This window comes from Onychostruthus taczanowskii, unplaced genomic scaffold (assembly GCF_017590055.1).
Source record: "Onychostruthus taczanowskii isolate IOZ18803 unplaced genomic scaffold, ASM1759005v1 scaffold139, whole genome shotgun sequence".
Lineage (NCBI taxonomy): Eukaryota > Metazoa > Chordata > Aves > Passeriformes > Passeridae > Onychostruthus > Onychostruthus taczanowskii.
This window is the reverse complement of record NW_024498562.1, coordinates 1007874-1027768: the sequence shown is the minus strand read 5'-3', so window position 1 is coordinate 1027768 and position 19895 is coordinate 1007874. Positions and strand designations below refer to the sequence as shown.

Below are 19895 nucleotides of genomic sequence, written 5' to 3'. Positions count from 1 at the left end.
CCTTTTATCTTCTCATTGTATTCACGGCAGCTGATATCCTGATTTTATTAGTTCATTTCCAGATGCAGACAGTAGCATTGTAGAGTGTGAATGAAAAACCTTTCTAAATCATGTTTAAAACTATATTTTTAAATTATTATTCCTCTTTTCTAGAACGAAAAAGCCTTAAAACTGTGTTTTCTTCAAAGGGTAGGGTATGGACAAAGTGCAAGGACATTTATGTGTCTGACTTACCGGAGTCATCAATGGTGAAATATTCCCCTCCCGTGGTGACTTCGTAGGTCACCGTGGCGTGACCTGACACTGTGGGGTCATCAGCATCCACAGCTGTCACTTTGGTGACTGAGGTTCCTAGAGAAGGATTTTCAAGGTGCATATTAATATAAGTGGTGCTTTTTCAGGCCAGCCGAGAGGGGAGGTGAGTGCTGGAGGACATACCCACTGGTGACATTTCTGGGACAGAGCCATTGAACACCTTCTGCACGAACACGGGCGCGTTGTCGTTGATGTCGTACACCTTGATGATGAATTTGGAGGGGCGCTCCAGGGACCTGTTGTTTGTCCTGTCGATGATGAGGGCTGTCAGCTCATACTCTGCCTTCTTCTCCCTGTCCAGCCTCTCGAAGGCGTACACGTCCCCGCTGGTCTCCTCCACCTTGAAGATGGTGTTGGCGTATTCCCCCTCGATGATGTACTTGGCGTTGTTGTTCCTCACGCTGGAAGTGATCTGGGAGGAAGGTGTAATTCAGGGAGATAGAGGTGGGGTCTGGCAGCTGGGTGCAGCAGTCTCTCCCGGAGGATTCACAGTCAGGAATTCCTCATCCCACTGGGAGCCCTCAGGACTTTTGCTGTCAGCTGGGGCAGCACTGAGCAGCACCACAGCAGCAGCTGGGCTTGTAGGATGACACTTGCACCCACACTGAAACTTGCTTGCTCATACAGAACAAAGCTTTTGTAAAATCATGCCTCCTATTTCCTAAAGGTATAAATTGTTCATGCAGCCAACACTTACAAATAATTAGCTGCATTATGTCTGAAATAACACGAGCCACTTTTCAGTTTGAGTTACCCTTGTTTGCAACTTTCTGGACCTACCAGGGGTTTTTGCTCAGTTTCAAAGGATTATAGGAGGAAATCTGTATTCACAGCTCCTGACACTATTCAGCATTAGCCTCTATTCCTTAGCATTTAGCAGAATTCCTGCCACAGCTTACAGCTTTCTGGTGCTCAGTCACATGAAATCCTTTAATAGGCAGTCTTCAGGCTCATGGTATGACAGGAAGGCTACATTTCCATCCCATAGATTTTAAAATTTAAGGTTATATGCAGTGAAAAAAGGAATGTGAGAAGAAGAATGAGCATTAATCAGTTAAAAAATATAATTTAATCCAATTCTAAATGTTTTGCACACTAGTTTATCTGCAGATAATATAACATTCCCTTTCTACACCCTCACACAAACAGGGTCACTGCTAGAAGGTTTAAACTGCAATTTTCCATGTACTACATCAGCATTCTTATTTCAGACAGCTAATTATCAAGGGTTGATGGGTTTGACCGAGTACTTCCAGCCTTTTGTTACTGATGTTATTAGAAATGTCACCTGTTGGGCGCTCAGGAGTTGATTTATCCTGTAGTTGTAATTTACCGTTGAGCATTGTTTAAATTTCGGTTTTCTCTTTTGAAATGTGTCATTAATATTTCCACCCCTCATTCCTTAATCATGCTTCTGGCAGCTGGGACTGCTGGGGAGCAGTTCACACCTCTGGAGGTGCCACATGAGAGATAACCCCACTCTCGCGTCAAAGATGGGACAGTCTGTGCCTTCCTTCTCAATTTTTGTGTACCTATTCAGTGTAAAAAGCACAAACCTCTCAGAATGCCTTTTCTGGTGCTGAGGACAAAAGGAAAGCACGGAGGTGGTGCAAGACAAAATCCAGATGTGTCACACACTCCTGCAGCTGTCGCTCAGGGGCTGCTGGGGCCTTTCTTTAAAGGGTTAATCAGGGGCTCCGTGCTGCAGAGGCAGCCACTGCAGGAGCCTTCAGGAGACTGAGCTGCTGGATCGCCCCAGAGCCGGACAGAGGGAATGGCTCTTGTTTGGGACAGCTCCAGGAACAGAAGCTGCTCCTCAGTCTGGGGCTGCGTTGGTCTGGAACGAGGCAGAGATGCCCCGTGGGAGCTGAGAGCACCCTGTGGACCTCTGTGGTGCTTTTTTGGCAGCCCAGAGCAACCAGCAAGGCCTGTTGGACTCTGCTGGGACAGCCCTGACAGATGTGAGTGCTGTACAGGGCAGGGAAACACTCAGCTGGATTCATCTGCAGTGCCACAGCGCATCCCTTTCAAACACTGGACTGGGAGAACTTTCCCTGGGCCACATGCAGCTGATGATAGGCTTTTGTGAGCACTGCCCTGAGGAAAATGAGTTTGCAAGCAGGTCAATGCTTGTTAGTATTTAAAAAAAATTCTTTGCTTTCGCTTTGTGCAACAATATTTTTTGATTGTGTAACAGTATTTCGAAATATAGCACTCGTGTTTTGAGTACAAGCTGAGAGATGTAAACTGTTGTTTTTTTATTTGCTGATTTTTATTTTTATTTGCTGATATCTGAGGTTTCTGAAAGAATCTTGTGCTGCCAGAAAAATCCTGACATGCACCAGTCACCAGACTTCCTCCCTAACCATGCACCTGCAGGCAATGCTCCTGGATTTGGAATCTCCAGACCTGCTATTCCCTTAAATTTATTTGTATTCTTCAAAGGAATTAAAATTCCTATGGCACTGCTCTTCATTTATTCTTTGCCCACATTTTGAAGATTTTAACATGTTAATAAGTAGGTATTAATTCCCCATATCTATTTCCTTTTCATTCCTCCTGCCTAGGCTGCAAACTATTTCAAGATCCTCATTTGCTATTTTCAGTCATAGCTGACAGGCTGCTGCTTACCTTGCCAACATGGTGTGGCAAAGGTGTATCAATCTCTTCTTTGATGTGCATTTGGTTCCATATCCAGTCTCTCTTCTGGCGTTTGTGGCTGACATCATTTGAACAAAGGTTTTGGGTTGATTTCTGACTTCCTTGGTCAGCAAATGCTGGGACCAGGAACAAGGAGAAAAGTAGAATAAGGTGGCTCATCTTCTTCTGTGGCCTAGAAAGGATATAGAAATGCAAAAATATAAATAACTACAGAATCAGATTCAGCAGAGGGAGCACAGATGGAAGTGCAAATGGACATTCCTTCTGTAGGGAAGTTTGATCACTTTGTTTCTGTTCATTTGCCTCAGCATCAAAATTTGAAGGCTTCTTCCTTCTGTGAAAGAATTTTAGCTGGATGAAAACTGTAGAAAACAACACAAAGTATTTCAATTAAATGAAAAATGAGCTTTGAATGCTGGTGTAAGAGCCAGCATCCCCTTGAGTGACGGTCACTGCTCTGAGGAGCACCTTCAGAGCCGAGGTCTCCGTGTGCCCAGGCCCAGGGCAGCCTGGCACCACGGCTGAGCTCGAGTTAACTCCACTGCAAATGGAGTGTTCAGGCCAGACAAACCCAAATGCAGTGTTTTGACATGCTCTGACACAAAATATGCTGTAGTCAATGTCTTCCTATGGAAAAGATCGATTTAGAATAAAATCTGGTGGTTTTTTAGGTGGAAAACATTACTAGTGTGAAATTTTCAATCAATTCCAAGTACAATACAGCAAATTATCTTTCTTTAAGGGCTCATCTATTGATGCAATTCCTTGTCTTCTGAAGCTTTTAGAGACTCCCATAAAGTTCCTTTATCCCCTACTTCCAGACTTTAACATCTACAAAATGATAATTTGTGAAATGATTTTCAGGTGAAACCATATTTTTGCATCCTGTGTTAATATTAGCAAACTTTAGGCCCGACTTTCTTATCAGAGGAGTTATTTTAATGTTATCAAAGCTGATTCATTTTCTTCCTAAATTTCCCATTCCCGATATAAAGGACTGTCAGGGAACTTTAACACTCAAGTAATCAGACTTTAAATTGCACATAAATGACTTTCCATTAGCTTTTAGAAGCTGTCAGCATGCATATCAAAAATAAACCTGCTAATTGTGATGAGAAGTTGACATCACACAGGCTGCTGGATGCAAGATTAAATTAATATTTTCATCAGGAAGGTGCTGAGACGTTTCCAAAATTACTCTTTGGTAACCAGGCAATCAGTGTTATCCCATGGTGCAGCATCAGTGTCAGTAAAAAAGATTTTATTTACCATGAAATGTTGCTTTGCTGTACTTTTCTCTCTCTCACATTGTTGTACATAACCTGAGGAATGTTCCTCCTTTGTGGCTGGGTAGGAAGTGAATAAGGTGCCTTTGAATGTGCTTTTTGATAGATAAGCTGTGTTTGATACAGTTTTCTAGATTCAAACAAAGGTTTTTGATTTAGCTAGTTTTTTTTATTCTGTGCCCTTAGCTTGCCTTTGAATATTTTTAGAAAAATGAGTATAATTTAGTTGTTTTTCTATACTTTATTTGTGTAGATGAACATTTTACAACTGGAAACTGGAAGGCAGCAATATGATTCTGCTGTGATTGCCTAACTCTGACTTTTATCCATACAACTACAAAACACCAAAATAACCAAAGGAAGCCACTGGACAATGCCAACTAGCACAGACTGTGGTTTTGCCAAAGAGCAGACTGAAGTGTTCAAAGAGCCTTTTTCTCTGGTTCTTGTGCAGAGTGGAGCTCTCCTGTAGTGCTGAGCTGCTGCCTGGTTTTAAAACAGAAAGTGCTGACTGAATCTATGTACATACATGTGCATTTCAGCTGACATTTAGATGCCTCTTTCCCTCAGCACGTCCATCTTTGTGTTTGTAGATTTTAAAGGGGCTTCAATTCCTTTAACTCCTGATCAATGGATTTCTTGTTCATATTTGTCCAACCTCCCTGGGAAGAGGAGGGTTCCTTTGGCAGTAGTTTGGAGGTCCTTGGCTGCCCTCTGGCACTGCAGCTCAAACACAGACTGAGGGGGGAGAACCCCTTGCAGAAATTCATCTCTGCTTCACCTTTGGCAACTTTCAAGCTGCTCATTTTTGGAAAATGACAGCGCACTCTGGAGCTCTTTCCTTGCTCTTCTCCAGGGACATGGGAGTGCCTTGCCCTGTAGGACAGGCTGACTCTGGGGACATTTTCCTCAGAGCAGCCTGACTCTGGGGACATTTTCCTCAGAGCAGGCTGACTCTGGGGACACTTTCCCCAGGGCAGGCTGACTCTGGGGACACTTTCCCCAGGGCAGGCTGACTCTGGGGACACTTTCCCCAGGGCAGGCTGACCCTGAGGACGCTTTCCTCAGGGCACCATGCTCGTTTTCCACGTGACAGCCTTTGCTGTTGTCACTGAAGGCCTCAGGATGTCCAGGAATGCCCTTCCCTGGCAGCACACACAGCAGGGCCCTGTGAGCAGTGCTGGCATGGGGCTCAGTCCTGGTGGGAAGGCACTTTCCCTGCGTGCCAGCTCCTGACAAGCTGTACTAAATGTTCTTTTCTGGCCATGGCAATTTCCTTCCCAGCAGCTCTCACCCAAAGTGCGAGGGGCAGCAGCAGAAGGGGACATTGCCATCCTGACTATTCCCACAGAATCAGGAGCAAGAACGTTTCTGAGGGATAACAGGTAGGATCAGCTTTTCCTTTTTATCCTCTAGGGATCAGCTTTTCCTTTCTTCTGTGTCTGCTGGGCAGGCAGGACTGAGGGGTGGGAATCAGGTGCATCCCTTCAAGCAAGGACCCCCCCTTTTCCAGCACGGTGGGAACGCAGCCACGAGTCCTGCCCTGCTCTGGCCTCACACAGCCCCTTGTCCCTCTGTCCCTGGCTGATCAGCCCAACAGCTCCAGCTTCTTTACTCTAATCACGGACCATACATGTTCCTGAAAGTTAGCGGGGAGTGGTTTATTCAAGCAGCTGAGTTTTTTGCTTTGCTCTTAAATTTTGTTCCAGCAAATGATGGGTTCTCCCACCCTTACTATTCATTTTATGTGTTGAATTATTTTAGCAAATAACTCTTGGTCTGCAGGGTACTATAGACAGTTAACTGAGAAATTCTGGTATTCAAAGTGATTTGTGTGACACATGACTCATATAGTGCAGTTTCTTCTTCCAGACTGGGAGTAATTATTTAAAAATGTCGGGCGGAGATACAGACAATACTGTACTAATTAAAAGTTTGCATTTTACAGGTTGTTTTGGCGAGTAATCAACTGTAAAGGTGATGAACAGCTGATATAAATACAGTCTCCAGGTAATGAAACCATTGGATGAAATATTCTTATGAACATTTTTGGTTTGCTTTTTTTTCCTGGTATTTGCCTCTCATCTAGTTTACTTCTAACTCTAAAAGTGTGTATATGTCCTTTTGCAAGATTAGTTTAGCTGGCAAAGAAATTTGTTCTATGCTTGTATGTTAAACAGAGGTCAAACCAGGCTACTGTACAGAGATTTTAGGACATGAGGGACAGTTGCCTCTGAAATTATTTATTTTCCTGGTCAATCATACTAAAACCTTATGCTTATCTTTGAGAATTTTTCAGCATCCAAAACCCCAAATGGATAATGGTAGAGTGGTGATAATGAACATCTTGAGAGAGAAATTTGCTAAAAGTGGCTGTCATACACAAGAAAACGAACACATTTTAAAAGGGTCATGTCCCTGTTGTTGAGATAATTTGCATAACTGATTGTGAGAAAGGCTGGAAGTGAAAGATTAGTTTCTCTTACTGGAATCTGAATGATTCCAGTAAGAATCGAAATGATTCATCTAAATGAAAATGAAAAACCCCATACAAAAAAAATAGTCTTTCTTGGAGCAAATAGCACTGAAAAATTATTTTTCAGATGGAAAAAATATACTCTGATACACTGTCTAAACATCTCCAAAATTGCTGTGCTCAATGAAACCATGGCACATACAGAGAGAAGAATCTGACCTGGTCTCAGGGAGCAGAACGCCTCTGAACAGCCTGGCCATACAGAACCCATTTTAACATTAATTTCTCATCTATAGGATGGGTAAGACCAAAAGTAAATGTGTGAATGCAGCAAGCCCTAAGGAACAGAAGGTTAACCAAACACAGGAGGGGATAAATTATATTTTCCTTTGCAGTGCTGTAGTTTTGTGAGCAGGCAGATTATTAAAAGAAAATAGCCTTAGCAATACTGAATGCAGCCTTTCAGGGGCCACAGAGGGCTGTGCAAACCTGGGCTGATAAAGCTCCTCGTGTCTCTGACAGCCCTGCAGGCAGATAAAAAACATTATCTGTTCCAAAAGGGGCACTGGAGCACAGAGGGCTGGGATGTGTCTGTGTGCCCTGGCAGGGACCAGGGCCAGGAGGGACAACGCTCTCAGGTGCTGCTGTCCCCGTACCTTGGCTCAGAACCGCTGCCCATGGCTGTGCCAGCTCGCAGGGGAGCAGCAGGAGGTGTCTCCACTGTGTCCCCAGGTGTGTCCCCAGGTGTGTCCCCAGGGGTGTCCTCAGGTGTGTGCCCAGCTGTGGCTGTTCCCTCAGAACTGGTCTCCACAGCTGTGTCCAGCTCCCAGAGGAGCAGCAGGAGGTGTCCCCACTGTGTCCCTGCTGTGTCCCCAAGGTCCCCTCTGTGTCCCCACTGTGTCCCCACTGTGTGTCCCTGCTGTGTCCCCAAGGTCCCCTCTGTGTCCCCACTGTGTCCCCACTGTGTCCCTGCTGTGTCCCCAAGGTCCCCTCTGTGTTCCCACTGTGTTGTTACCTCTGCTCCCGTTCCCTCCGTGCTCCTGCTGCTGCTGGGGCTCCCGTGGGACAGGAGCTGAGGGCACCCGGTGACAACAGGAACTGGGGACGTCCTGAGAACATCTGCCTAAGGAAATCATGCAATTTTGACTCAGAGGAATTTTTTTTTTTTTTTTTTTTTTTTTTTTTTTTTTTTTAATTTTATTTTCGGATGTAGCTTGTGGCAGGGCAGAACTCAATGTTTCTGTGTCTGTCACATGTCCCAGCAAGGCACAGCAGTGTTCTTTCCTGAGAACACTCTGCTGCTTGTTCCTTTCCAGGTTGTTGAGCTGATTTCAGCGGGCCTCGTGCCTCACTACCTGGGGCCGGAGTTTTGATTGTCCTTGTGTCGATTTTATGCATGTGAAAAGTGATTTCCACTGATGACTAAACAGTCTGGAGTGCAAATGCCTGCCTGGAACTGGTTCTAAAATGCCATTTCATATGCAGTGATGGTACTTTGAAGTAAATAGCCACTGTGATGACTAAACAATCTGGAGTGCAAATGCCTGCCTGAAAACTGATTGGAAAATGACATTTTCTGCTTGGGATAGTACCTTGGAATGAACAGACACTTGAGCAATATCTTAAGCAAACTGAGATTTAAAAATCTCAGTGTTGTGAGAGCACTCATGCAGCATTTGGTGCTGCTCAGTTCTTGTTGTCTTGGTTGCTGCAGCAGTGTATAAACACAGGTGAGGGCATAATTCAGCACTTCTCATTTGGGCTCCTCATATTTTCCTTCCAGGGAAAAGGAGAATTAATTCTAATCTGAAAACGCTTTGTGATTTGAGCTTCAAGCTTCTGGTAGGCATGGGGGAAATTTACTGATGATTTATTTTCCTGCCTGTTCACCTCACCTGAAAGTTTCTCCTGGATGATGCAAAATACAACTTCACTTCATGGGTGGATGGAGTCCTCAGCTAAGACAGATTTCTCTTTGGGAAATGAAGAAATTTGACTTTAAAAGACCTGTAAATGCTTGCATTGTCTACATTAAATATTTAGTGCCTTGGTGGAAAGCAGGCAGCCAAATTGTGCTCCAAGTCTTTCTGTTATTTCAGATACAGAACTGGGAAGAAAATGAGGGAGGCAAGACCTGGTTTGGTGGGTTTTTTCAATTTTTTCCCCTTATTTTTATCCTCCTTTTAAAATTTTTTTTCTTTTCTTTTTCTTTTCAAAGAAGCAAAGCCATTCTCCAAGTTAGTGAGCGACAGCCTGTGCCCTAAAGATGGGTGAGCAGCAACGATGGATCTACCCAGGACTCCTCCCAGGGATCCTGACAGCCCTGCTTGCATTTTAGTGAGTGACCTGCTGGTTCAAAGTGCTGCAGTGAATCCTGAGAGAAGGCAGAGTGAGAGCTGAAAACCAGAAATGTATGGTCCAGGAAGATTTTGGCTGTAAGCAGAAAGAGTGAGGGAGGAAGATCCCTTTTGTTTCTTGCTGATAAATCTGACTGAATTGAGAGGGTCCTGTCAGACAGGGAAGCCCAAAATCTCAAGGTGGAAGGATTTTTAACCTCTGCTGGTTTCTCTCAATTTCTAGCTAACCTTCTCTTAATATGCATTTTCTAAAAACTTTCAAAAGCATATTTGCAGTTTAGAGGGTGCTGCCTATGCTCCTGCCTGATTTGTATCTGATAAAGAATGGACACGTTTATGTGTGTTTCTGGTGTAGGCTCAGATTCAATTTCCTGTTCACAAATACACATTTGCTTGGCTTAGATCTTGATTTCCCTTTGCATAACACCTGCACAGCTCAGAAATTGGCTTCTGTTAGAATTCAAGAAAACCTCAAAGAATCTCTGTTCCTGGGAATATCTGAGAGAGAAGGGATGATAGATTGTGCCTGGTTGTCTCGTGTTGTTTTGATATCTGTAGCCTTTTGTGGACAGTGTTAATTTAAATATGTCTGGGGATATGAAACTCTTCTGTTTGTGGAAATTAATCCCTTACATGATCTAATACAAGAAGACCTGGAGAGTCTGTACAAAAGTGTGCAACTTCCACATAGGTCAAGAAAATATAGGACTTATTTTTCTGTGTCATGTCAAAAATCTTACTCAGGAAAATGAGCCACCCCAGAGGGGCTGCTCCTCTGGGTCATATGCACAAGCTTTGATTCCTATTCTCATTTTTAATCAAATAATTTTCCTGTCAATCTGTAGTAATCTGGTTTTTATCCGAGTTTCTTTCTTGTAAATCTGGTAATTGAGAAGCAAATTAAATATATGTTAATGTTTCAGTTACTGGGTTCATGGACCTTAAGGAAGGACTATTTTTGGACTAGCTAAATTAATAATTCTTGAATGACTTCTGTTGAAATGACAGTGCACTCTGGAACTGAGGTTTGTTTGCTGTGGATGACAGATGTGATGGAGGTAAAACAATGCTTTGGAGTCATTAAAATGAGCAGTGACAGTATGACAATCCTTCTCATCAGATTGGTGAGGCAGCCAATTGTTGTTTTAAGGGATGACGGTTTTTCTGTGACCATCCTGGTATGTCCAGCAAGAAATCCCACCTGGGTAAATCTGCTGACCTTCTGCCCAGAGGAGAAGGAGAGGCGAAGGTCTGTCAGAGCCACACTCACACTCACACTCACCCTCACCCTCACCCTCACACTCACACTCATGCTCACACCACAGTCTGAGCGAGTCTAACAATCCTCCTCATTCCCCACTCTCAGCAGGCAGCTCTGTCTCCTGCCAGGTGAGCTACATACTCTGGTAATTCTTTTCACATAGGTCAAGAAAATATAGGACTTATTTTTCTGTGTCATGTCAAAAATCTTACTCAGGAAAATGAGCCACCCCAGAGGGGCTGCTCCTCTGGGTCATATGCACAAGCTTTGATTCCTATTCTCATTTTTAATCAAATAATTTTCCTGTCAATCTGTAGTAATCTGGTTTTTATCCGAGTTTCTTTCTTGTAAATCTGGTAATTGAGAAGCAAATTAAATATATGTTAATGTTTCAGTTACTGGGTTCATGGACCTTAAGGAAGGACTATTTTTGGACTAGCTAAATTAATAATTCTTGAATGACTTCTGTTGAAATGACAGTGCACTCTGGAACTGAGGTTTGTTTGCTGTGGATGACAGATGTGATGGAGGTAAAACAATGCTTTGGAGTCATTAAAATGAGCAGTGACAGTATGACAATCCTTCTCATCAGATTGGTGAGGCAGCCAATTGTTGTTTTAAGGGATGACGGTTTTTCTGTGACCATCCTGGTATGTCCAGCAAGAAATCCCACCTGGGTAAATCTGCTGACCTTCTGCCCAGAGGAGAAGGAGAGGCGAAGGTCTGTCAGAGCCACACTCACACTCACACTCACCCTCACCCTCACACTCACGCTCATGCTCACACCACAGTCTGAGTGAGTCTAACAATCCTCCTCATTCCCCACTCTCAGCAGGCAGCTCTGTCTCCTGCCAGTGCAGAATCCCTGGCTTTTCTCATTGTCCATGATCACGTTGGTTGTCACCACAGAAGCTGTAGAGACACTTGAGAGCTGATGAGAACCGGTTGGAAATGGGGCAGATACAAAGCATGAAGCACTGAAATGTTCTGGTGCTGCTTGAGCCTTCTGACTCTCCTATAGCCACGTAATGCTTTACTTTCCCTGAAGTATTCCCAAAATTAATTCAAGTCCTTTAAATAAGTGGCATTGTCCAGTCTTGCCATGCATAAAGCCTTTTACTTCATGTACAAATATGTCAGTCCAAAATATAACGAGGGGTAAAATGTTTATACAGTGCCCAGTATAAACACAGCTGCTGAAATATTTGTGATTAAATTATTAAACCAATTTTTGGATTTTGTTTCATAGCAAATACAGATATCATCAGAAACAGAAAATTTTGGCTTTCCCTTAGTTGTTGACAGCATTAATCCCATGAAGTTTAACGTCCCAACCTACTCTGCTCTAGCTTTTTACAGCCTCTGCTCCCTTGGATCAGGTTTGTGAGGGCTGAGTGAGGAGCAGGGGTGTTCTGGTGTTTAGGGAATGTGCTCAAGCCCACAGGCAGAGTTTGGGGGTTGGCACAGAATATTCTCACCTCATCATCACTGTCACACAGATTTTGTGCTCTCTGGTTTAGAGCATTCCATTTATTGCAATCAGAAATCCCACAATACCTATGACTGGTATGATTTATTTACTTGGCAGATGTTGCAGGGGTGAAACAAACAGTCAAATGACAGAAAATTTGCTCTTGGCCACATGTCTTGTGGTGACAGTTGTCAAGTGCTTTTGAAGCCAGAGCCACTGTGGGGGTTAACTCTGGGTTAAGTGCAGCCTTTCTTCTCTGAAGTGAGCTGATAAGATGGGTGGGATCACCCTGCACACATAGTTTGGAACTGCAGACATTTCCCCCCCTGAATTCCTTGTCCAAGATAAAGAGGAAGATACCTCCCATCTGGATTAATTATTGATAAAGACAGATGTTGAAAATAGTGATGAAGTGCCAGTGTTGCAGACAGGCAAAGAATTTATTCCCTCCCTTGCGTCCCAAAGCAGATTCCAGGGATGATCAGGTGTACGCCCCCTGGGCAGGGGCTCTCTCTCAGCCTCAGTGACACATCTGCCTGCCTGTAGATCCAGCTTTTTTTCTTGTTTCCTCTGAGCCAATTTCCTCTTGCTCATGCCAAACTGAGGTGGCTCAGTGGGACAGAGAGAGGTGCAGGAGTCTCCCTGAGCCCCCCTCATCCCCAGCACCCCCTACTCCAATGCTGTTTGATTTTGGGGGAGCAGGAGGACAAGAGAATCCTCCAGAAATTATTTGCTCATTCCAGAGCAGAAGAGGAATAGTTTGGGCATCTGGGAGGTGTTTGTGATCATTGAAAAGATGTCTCCAGCCTCTCTGACCAGGAGCTTTGCTCCCTACAGTAAATAGAGTGCACCTTTCACACTGGCTCTGGTTTGGGGCTTCCCCTGGTTAGCTCAGCTCTTGGCCAAGCTGAAAGAATACAAGGTACATATAAGAATAATGTATTGAAGAGCTTTCTCTACTTCCCCTTTGCTTCCACATAAATCCTTAATATCAGAGAGGCCTGCTAGCACAGAGCTCCAGCTGAGCCCCCCTCATTAAGGAGACGTCCCTCTCCTTTGAGGAACCACTAGCAATAAATATGATGTTGTAAAAAGTACAATGTAGCTGTTTTTACAGCAGGTAAGATTTTTTTTTTCCTCCATGGTTTTCTCTAACAGGAGCAACAGTACCTGTGTGGCACACGAGCATGGTGCCCAGGTCACCATATTTACTGCCCTAGCTCTAATCTGCAGCAGAGAAACCCTGCTCAGCTGCCTGCGTGTGCTCATTCCTTTGTCCAGAGTGTTCTCTGGGGTAGCTGAATGCATTAGTATTTCCTCTGAAAATTAACGTTGTGGCAGATAAAGAAAGCATGCACATATACATAAATCTCTTGTTTTCTGTCTGGGCAAGAGGCTAAAAAAAGCAGGGTGTGTCTGGATAGATTTTGTTTAGTGTTCTGTATTTTTCTCCCTTTTTAGAATGCCTCATTCAAATGTCAGTTCATTCTTCTCTATTTCCTGCCCTTATCCAGCAGACTTGTAGACCAGGCTTAATTAACTTTAAGACCTTTTACGTCCATCCCTATAGTTACAGTCCTTTCCTGGAACACTTCCATTGTATTTTCTCCATATGTTGTGAGATGATGCAAATGATATTATTACTGTTCTTGTGAATTTACAATGAGTCTTCCAATAGTTTTAGTTACAGCTTAGCTCTCATCGGGAAAATTCAATCTTTAAATCAAAATAAAACTAGGGCAGCAAGTTTCCTCTTTAATGTGCAGATAAAGGAAAGCTGGAGAGCCTGAAAATACAGGCCCCAGACACAGGGAAGCATAAAAAGATGAGGAAAGCTGTTGTAAGTTGTGTGACTCTTCTGTGTGGATTTGTTTTTATGTGGGAGTGGTCATGATTTAACAGGGATTTATATTAAGCTGAGGTGGAACTTTTTTCCTCTTCAGAGGCTGTGTAAGTGGAACAGCTCATGCCACAGCTCATGTTCTAATCACAGCCACTGAAAAGACCTTCTGGAGTGAATAAACCTTTTTTCTTTAGCTGAAGAAGCTGCAGGTCAGTCCATATTTGGCAGGTGATACAGCCCATCACTTCACAGCAGGGAAATGAGAAAATACATTCCACAGAGAAATGTGTCCCTTTCTTCCTGTTTGGGACTGAAGTCATGTCCAAGTGCAACTTGGTAATTCAGAATCTGTTCTAATCCTAATCTTTTACTAAAGCTGCTGCTGGGTACAAAGCAAAGGCGTTTGTGAAATGGTGCTACAGGGGATGGGGCTCTGTGATAGTTCTGTCCCTGTGGCGTTCACATTTATGTCTTTGTAAAATGAACCCACTGCAGAAAGCATTCCAGCTCTCCTGCTTTCTGTCCTCCCTTCTCCATTTGTGTGCTGGGTAAGTGTCTGGAGTGCCCTGACCATCTGAATGATACTGAAATGTGCCATCATTGTTTATGCTTTAATGAGAGCCTAAACCCCTAAACTACCAGCACTGAGCAAACGGCTAATATACACAAATTCACTGTAGCTTTGGGTTCCTAGAAGAGGTGTTGAAAACTCTGATACATTATTATTAATACTGATTGCTTGGCCTAATCCTAACATAGAATCACAGAATTGTTAAAGTTGGAAGAGGCCTTTAAGCTCATCAAGTCATGAGTGAACTGATTCTCTTGCAGAGAGACCATTTATATCTGAATGATAACGAGAGCAAAAGCCAGAAAGAGAATGCAAATCCCTTCTGAATTCAGGTCTAGGGCTGGAGGCAGAGGCAGGGACTATCCCACAACAGAATGGAGAAGCCAGCTAAAGCCCTGTGCCAGGGGGTTCTGCTGATGGAGCTGAGCCCTTCACAGGAGCCATTCCCATCAATGGCAGGATTTCCTATCATTGGCAGGACAGCAGCACCAGCCCTCGGTCTCCTCAAGCCAAACACTGGAAGGCAGGCTTTGTGCTCCTGGAGGATTCCCAGGGCACAGATTCACAGCAGATAGCCTCGCTAAAGGAAGGGGAAAAGGAAGACTGCTGCTACGAGAGCATGCCTCAGAAACGTGGACAAAGGCAGGAGAAGGAATTTGGTGGAAGTGGAGTTTCCCTTCCCACTGTCATGCACAATGAGGCCGAGGGCCCTGCGTGCTGCGTGAGCCCCCCTTGTCCCTGCTGAGCTCTGCCGGGTGTCAGGGGCACCCTGCAGGGCTGGGAGGGATGGGATGCAGGGAAATGGACACAGGCAGAGGTGTCACGGCTGTCTGTGGCTTTGTAACAGAGGTGTGACACAAACAGGCCTCTGCTGCCTCAAGCTGTGGCAGAGGGTGCTGGGGAAAGTGGACAGGAACAAAAGGGGACAACTGGGACAATAAAAGTGGTCTCTTTGGGTTTCAAAAATGAGGAACTGAAAATATTTTTGCCTTTTTGTCTACCTCTAACTACAGTGGTGCTCTTGAAGTCCTTGCGTTTCAGGTAGCAATGTTGGGGCAGAAGAGCACTCTTCTCTCTGCTGCTCTTTGGGAAGGTACCTGTGCCATTTCCCTAGTTTGTGCAGGGAACCATGCTGGTCTTTCTCTAAAGTAGCTGTAATTTTTCACTATAACTTCTGTGGACTTTTGTGGCTAATACTTGATAAAGCTTTCAAATGCAGCTGCTAATTTATTGTAAGAGCTTTGCTCTCTGTCTCACGCCAAAATACTTGTCTGGAGAAAAGTCTTCCAGAGTGTCTGTTCAGCTCTTGACTCCCGGTCTATTCTTAGAGCACCAAGTGCTCTGAGAAGTGCAGGCAGTGCCATGGAGGGACAGGTTGCCTTGTGCCTTTCTCCTGTCTCTGCCAGCCCTGGAAATCCCAGGTTCCTGAGCTGCTCCAGGTCCTGCGAGTGTCCTCATTAGCACCTGGGAGGGCTGGGACCCACACCTCCCTGCCTGCCCAAGAGATCAGACCCCTGGCACCAACAACTTCCCTTTCAGGAGATGACAGAGCTTACTTAACATATTCAGCAAAAGCTTGCATTTAAAATACAGCCAGTTCCATTCTTATTGACAGATCTGAAATTCTGATGCAGATGAGTGAAAATCAAATTAAAGGGGCTAATTTGTATTCCTGCACAGAAGAACTGCAAACAATTTTTTATTGATTTTTCATATTCCAAGGCCAGGCTCACTGCAGAATTCAGGAGGTGCAGTGGTGAGTGGTTGGTGAGGAATTCATCCTGTGCAGGTCCCTGGGGGCAGCTCAGGTGGAGCCCTGGGGATGGCTGGAGCCCTAGGAAAGGGGCACAGCAAAGGGCACAGGGAGCTGTGGCACAGCCAGGGACGTGGCAGGAGCCCAGGGCTCAGCAGGGAGAGCCAGGCTCGGGCACGCTTGAACTGGGAGGGGATAAAAGCCCAGGGATTCCTTGGCTGGGATCCCTCCTGGGAGGCAACAGCTCGGGCTGTTCTGTGTTCCTGCACTGGGAATAAATGGCTTTATGGAATGAGATGTCTGAGACCGCCATGGGAGAGCGGGGCTGGAATTGGGAAGGAATCCTGGTCTGATAGAGGGTGTGTGTAGGGACCTGTGGGTTCCTGGAGCTGGGAAGGGGCTGCAGCCCCAGCAGGGCAGGCTGGGGTGGGAGTGGGTCTGCCTGAGTCCCTCCTGCAGGGCTGGACAGGACAGTTTACTGAACTGTGTGCCTTCATTTCAAAACCATGCCTTCATTTTTCACAGGTTCATTCCCAGCATTTCTGGTGGGACCCCTGGCTTTGCAGGCACTCTGGAAGCTCCTCAGCAGCACAGCTGGTGGCTCCTGGCCAGGACAGTGACACCAGTGTTTGTTTTCTGTGTTTGCTACACCTGCATGGCCCTTGGCAGAGCAGAGCCCTGAAGGGAAGCCCACAAAAAACCTTTTATCATGGCTCAAAAGAGTGTCCAGCTCTGGGCTCACCAAGCTCCGCTCTCCTGCAGCTCTCCAAGGCCTCTCCAAGGTGTGGGAACTGTTCTGGTGGGTGTGAGCTGGGCACCTTTCTGTGCCTGCACATCTCCAGTCTGCACCAACAATCCCTGTCTGCTGTGCTCAGGGGAGGAAGGGAAACCACTCACACCAGTGCTAAACCCTGAGGGGTTTTCAGTTTGTGAACTCACAAGGATAACAAGGGAAACCCATTTGTTAAAAAAAAAAAAAAAAAAAAAAGGCACCAAAGTAATTTCATGCCCAACACATTTCTCATAAAGGGAACCTCTTATTTTCTTCTTGGCACTAACATTGGAACCTCTGAATTAAACTTGTAGAATCTGAGCAAAACCTGAAATTACGATGAAAATGCAATGAAGATTCCTTACAGAAAGCTCAGCTGCCAGAAATAATCAGTTATCTTGATTCTGTGAACCTCTTCTCTTTCACAAAACAAAAAAGTATTTTCTGGCCTGATTTAAACATGTAGTTCTGTAAACACGCACCCAGAGAAGAAAAGAGAGTTTAATGAAAGTTTTTATATTTTGAATTTCAAATATTAATTGAAATATTAATTTAAGTAACTGATTTATTTTGAGGGACAGTGAAGTCCTTTGTTCTACAAGTGCTGTAAATCAGAGCAGTTTCTGAGCCATGCCCTGTGACTTTTACCTCTATCCTGTTTTCCCTCAGCAGAGGCAGGATGTGAGGCAAAGCTGGCAGCAGAGCTGTTAACTCTGCCCTGCCTCTGTGCCCCGCGTCCTGCGAGCCGCACGTTGCTCAGGGACTCAATGTCAATGTTAACATTTGTTTTAAAAATGTTTAAAGAACGCTCTTATGGTCTCCTGTTAAAGAGCAAGGCTTTGGGAAATTGTTCCTGTTGCATTGCAGTGCAGCTGTAGCAGTCTGAAAAATAACCCAGGTTTGTGCTTTGTGGGCAAAGCAGGAATGATTTTTTAATTGAGTTTATCCTTTGCTTTCAAATTAATTTGTTTTATTACTTGTAAATTCACATTCTTCTCTCTAGCATACTGTATATTCTAAGGCTTTCCTATGCTAAATGCATCCTGTGTCCTTTTCTCCTGTGGGTCACCCTTTATTTAAGGATAAAAAGCACCTCCTGGAGATACCAGCGATAAAATTCAAGTCAGCATTTCTGTGATTTGTTTCTGGTATATGTTACCAGGCACAAATTAACCTAAGATGAGAAGCTTTTGTAAATCATTGGAGCATCCTTGCTTTTGTCTAATATATTTTCCTGCATGAACATCTATAATACTGTGTGCTTTTACAAACGCTGATCTAATGATTTGTATTCACAGGAGGCAGAGACACATTGATTAACTATACCTTTGTTAACTGCAGAAAAAGCCAACTTGGAATGTTTTTGGGAGCTAAGAATGGAAGAGATTTTCTCGCAGAAATTCATCTTCTTCCATATCTTTTTTGCCTTGCATTTCATTCCTTCCTTTATCTTTATTACAGTGTGACAGCCAGCATGGTGAGGTGCTGTGCACACTGACAGTCCCAGTATTGCAGAATAGATTTCTTACAGAAAAGCCACTATCAGTTCATCTCTTATGCACAAATGCTTTGTCTCTGCAAGCTGCACAGTGAGCTTGTTAGCTCAGGGACCTGCTACACCTGCTCTAGGACAAGATAAAAGCCTTTTCAAACAACTTTTTGTGTCGAGCCACTGCTCATAAAATAACCCATCAGAAAAAAGATGGGTCTTTTTGAGCCACTGAGATCAAGGAACCTCTGGAATAAGAATTGCTGGTCTTTTAGAACAGGGTCTGTAAAGCCTGGCACTCCAGAGTTAGGGTGTTAAAGTACCTGGGATGCTTTAAACTTGGGAATTAAGAGACCAAATCACTGACCTGAGTTTGTATAAACTCCTCTCTCAGTTTTAAACGGGTATGCCAGAGCTGGCCAGGGCACAAGGTGGCTGTCACCCCTTGGCCCTGGGCACAGGAAAGCCACCCACCTTACAGACACCCCACTTCAATAAAACATCAATTCCCAGCCCAGCACACCTCTGCTCACTGCAAACAGTCCTGGAGATGCACCTGTCCACACCAGGACGGAAATCCCTTCCTAGAGGCTTTACAGTGCAGTTGGCAGCATCATCTCCACCTCTTTTCCATTATGGATGAACATTGGCAACATGATCTAAACATGACAAAGCAATACCCAAAAAAACCCATGGAATGTATAGATACATGTATTTTTTTAATAATCTGGGAATATTATGTATAGCCCAACAAAGCCAGAGGTTTTCCTCTTCCAGTGTCAATTGTTAAGAGCTCTGCTGTTTGTACTTGACTTGGTGTGGGTGCCATCAGTGTAAGGCCCAAAGAAGCTGGTGGATATGTATAAAATTCATAGCCCATTTGTTGATATTTCTTAACTTATTTAAGACATTAGAAAATAATTTGGGTGGAGGTAAAAAACCCTTTGAAATGAACTTGATGGCTGAAGGACAGAAAATAACATTTTTCTCTTACCTGAGTCCGAGGTGGCCAAGGTCTGGTACCAAATCAGGCAAACTGAACCCAGGATCCCAAAATTTTAAGCAGAATACAAAAAACGAAGATCAGATAGAAAAATCCACTTCTCTTTTTGTGAAGCAATACTGGGAGTGTTCAGCTCTCCAGCCTCCAAGGTTTTCCAGCTGGGAGTCAGCCTTTCCCATCCTGCATCCCGGCATCCTGTTATTGTTCCAAGCCTTAGTAATTCAGTGAAAAAAGGGAGTGGAGGAAACAAGATAAACTCAGCCTTATTATTGCTCTATCTACTTATTTGTTGCTGACTCTAATGAGAGAACTGAATAAAAGGAAACTGGCTCTGAAACACCAGAGTTGGTCTGTTATTTGGTATTGTTTTAGAGAGAGTTTTAGCAGCTAGCAAATATCTGAGAGGAACTCTTGGTGACTGACACTTGATCAGCACAGACTATGTCTGCTTTGCACAAACAGGACTTTCAAAGCAGTTTGGAAGTGTCCTACCTATAAGAATTTTTATACCTGGAAATCAAAAAGGTAGAGCCCTTCTGTTAATGAGACTGGGTTCCTGCTAAGCTCTGTCGGTGCTGGTTATAAAGATGAAATGTCACAGTATTTTTCATGGGTAAAGTGAAGATCCGAGGAGCAA

At 44.2% G+C, this 19895-nt stretch overlaps 1 protein-coding gene and 1 long non-coding RNA gene across 4 annotated transcripts in view; one reads left to right on the top strand and one right to left on the bottom strand.

Annotated features, from left to right (window-relative positions):
* CDH5 (cadherin 5) overlaps positions 1 to 19457 on the bottom strand; it is a 29587-nt gene extending 10130 nt beyond the window's left edge. Inside the window, exons 1-5 of one of the 2 annotated variants that reach the window (XM_041397380.1) lie at positions 19250 to 19457; positions 7754 to 7861; positions 2947 to 3148; positions 439 to 727; positions 235 to 351 (exon numbers count right to left, since the gene is read on the bottom strand). In XM_041397380.1, the coding sequence (XP_041253314.1) occupies positions 235 to 351; positions 439 to 727; positions 2947 to 3148; positions 7754 to 7857 (712 nt within the window). In that variant the 5' untranslated portion in view covers positions 7858 to 7861; positions 19250 to 19457. The remainder of the gene's footprint in view (positions 1 to 234; positions 352 to 438; positions 728 to 2946; positions 3149 to 7753; positions 7862 to 19249) is intronic. The other variant, XM_041397382.1, reaches the window with a different exon arrangement.
* On the top strand, positions 5477 to 11218 carry LOC121332194. Of its 2 annotated transcripts, XR_005952122.1 has the most exons (4): positions 5477 to 5647; positions 6211 to 6272; positions 8957 to 9786; positions 10520 to 11218. It is a non-coding gene; the product is annotated as an uncharacterized LOC121332194 (long non-coding RNA). The 2 variants fall into 2 exon arrangements; XR_005952121.1 differs by lacking the exon at positions 10520 to 11218 and having other exon boundaries at positions 8957 to 10368.
* Positions 19458 to 19895: the final 438 nt, after the last annotated feature.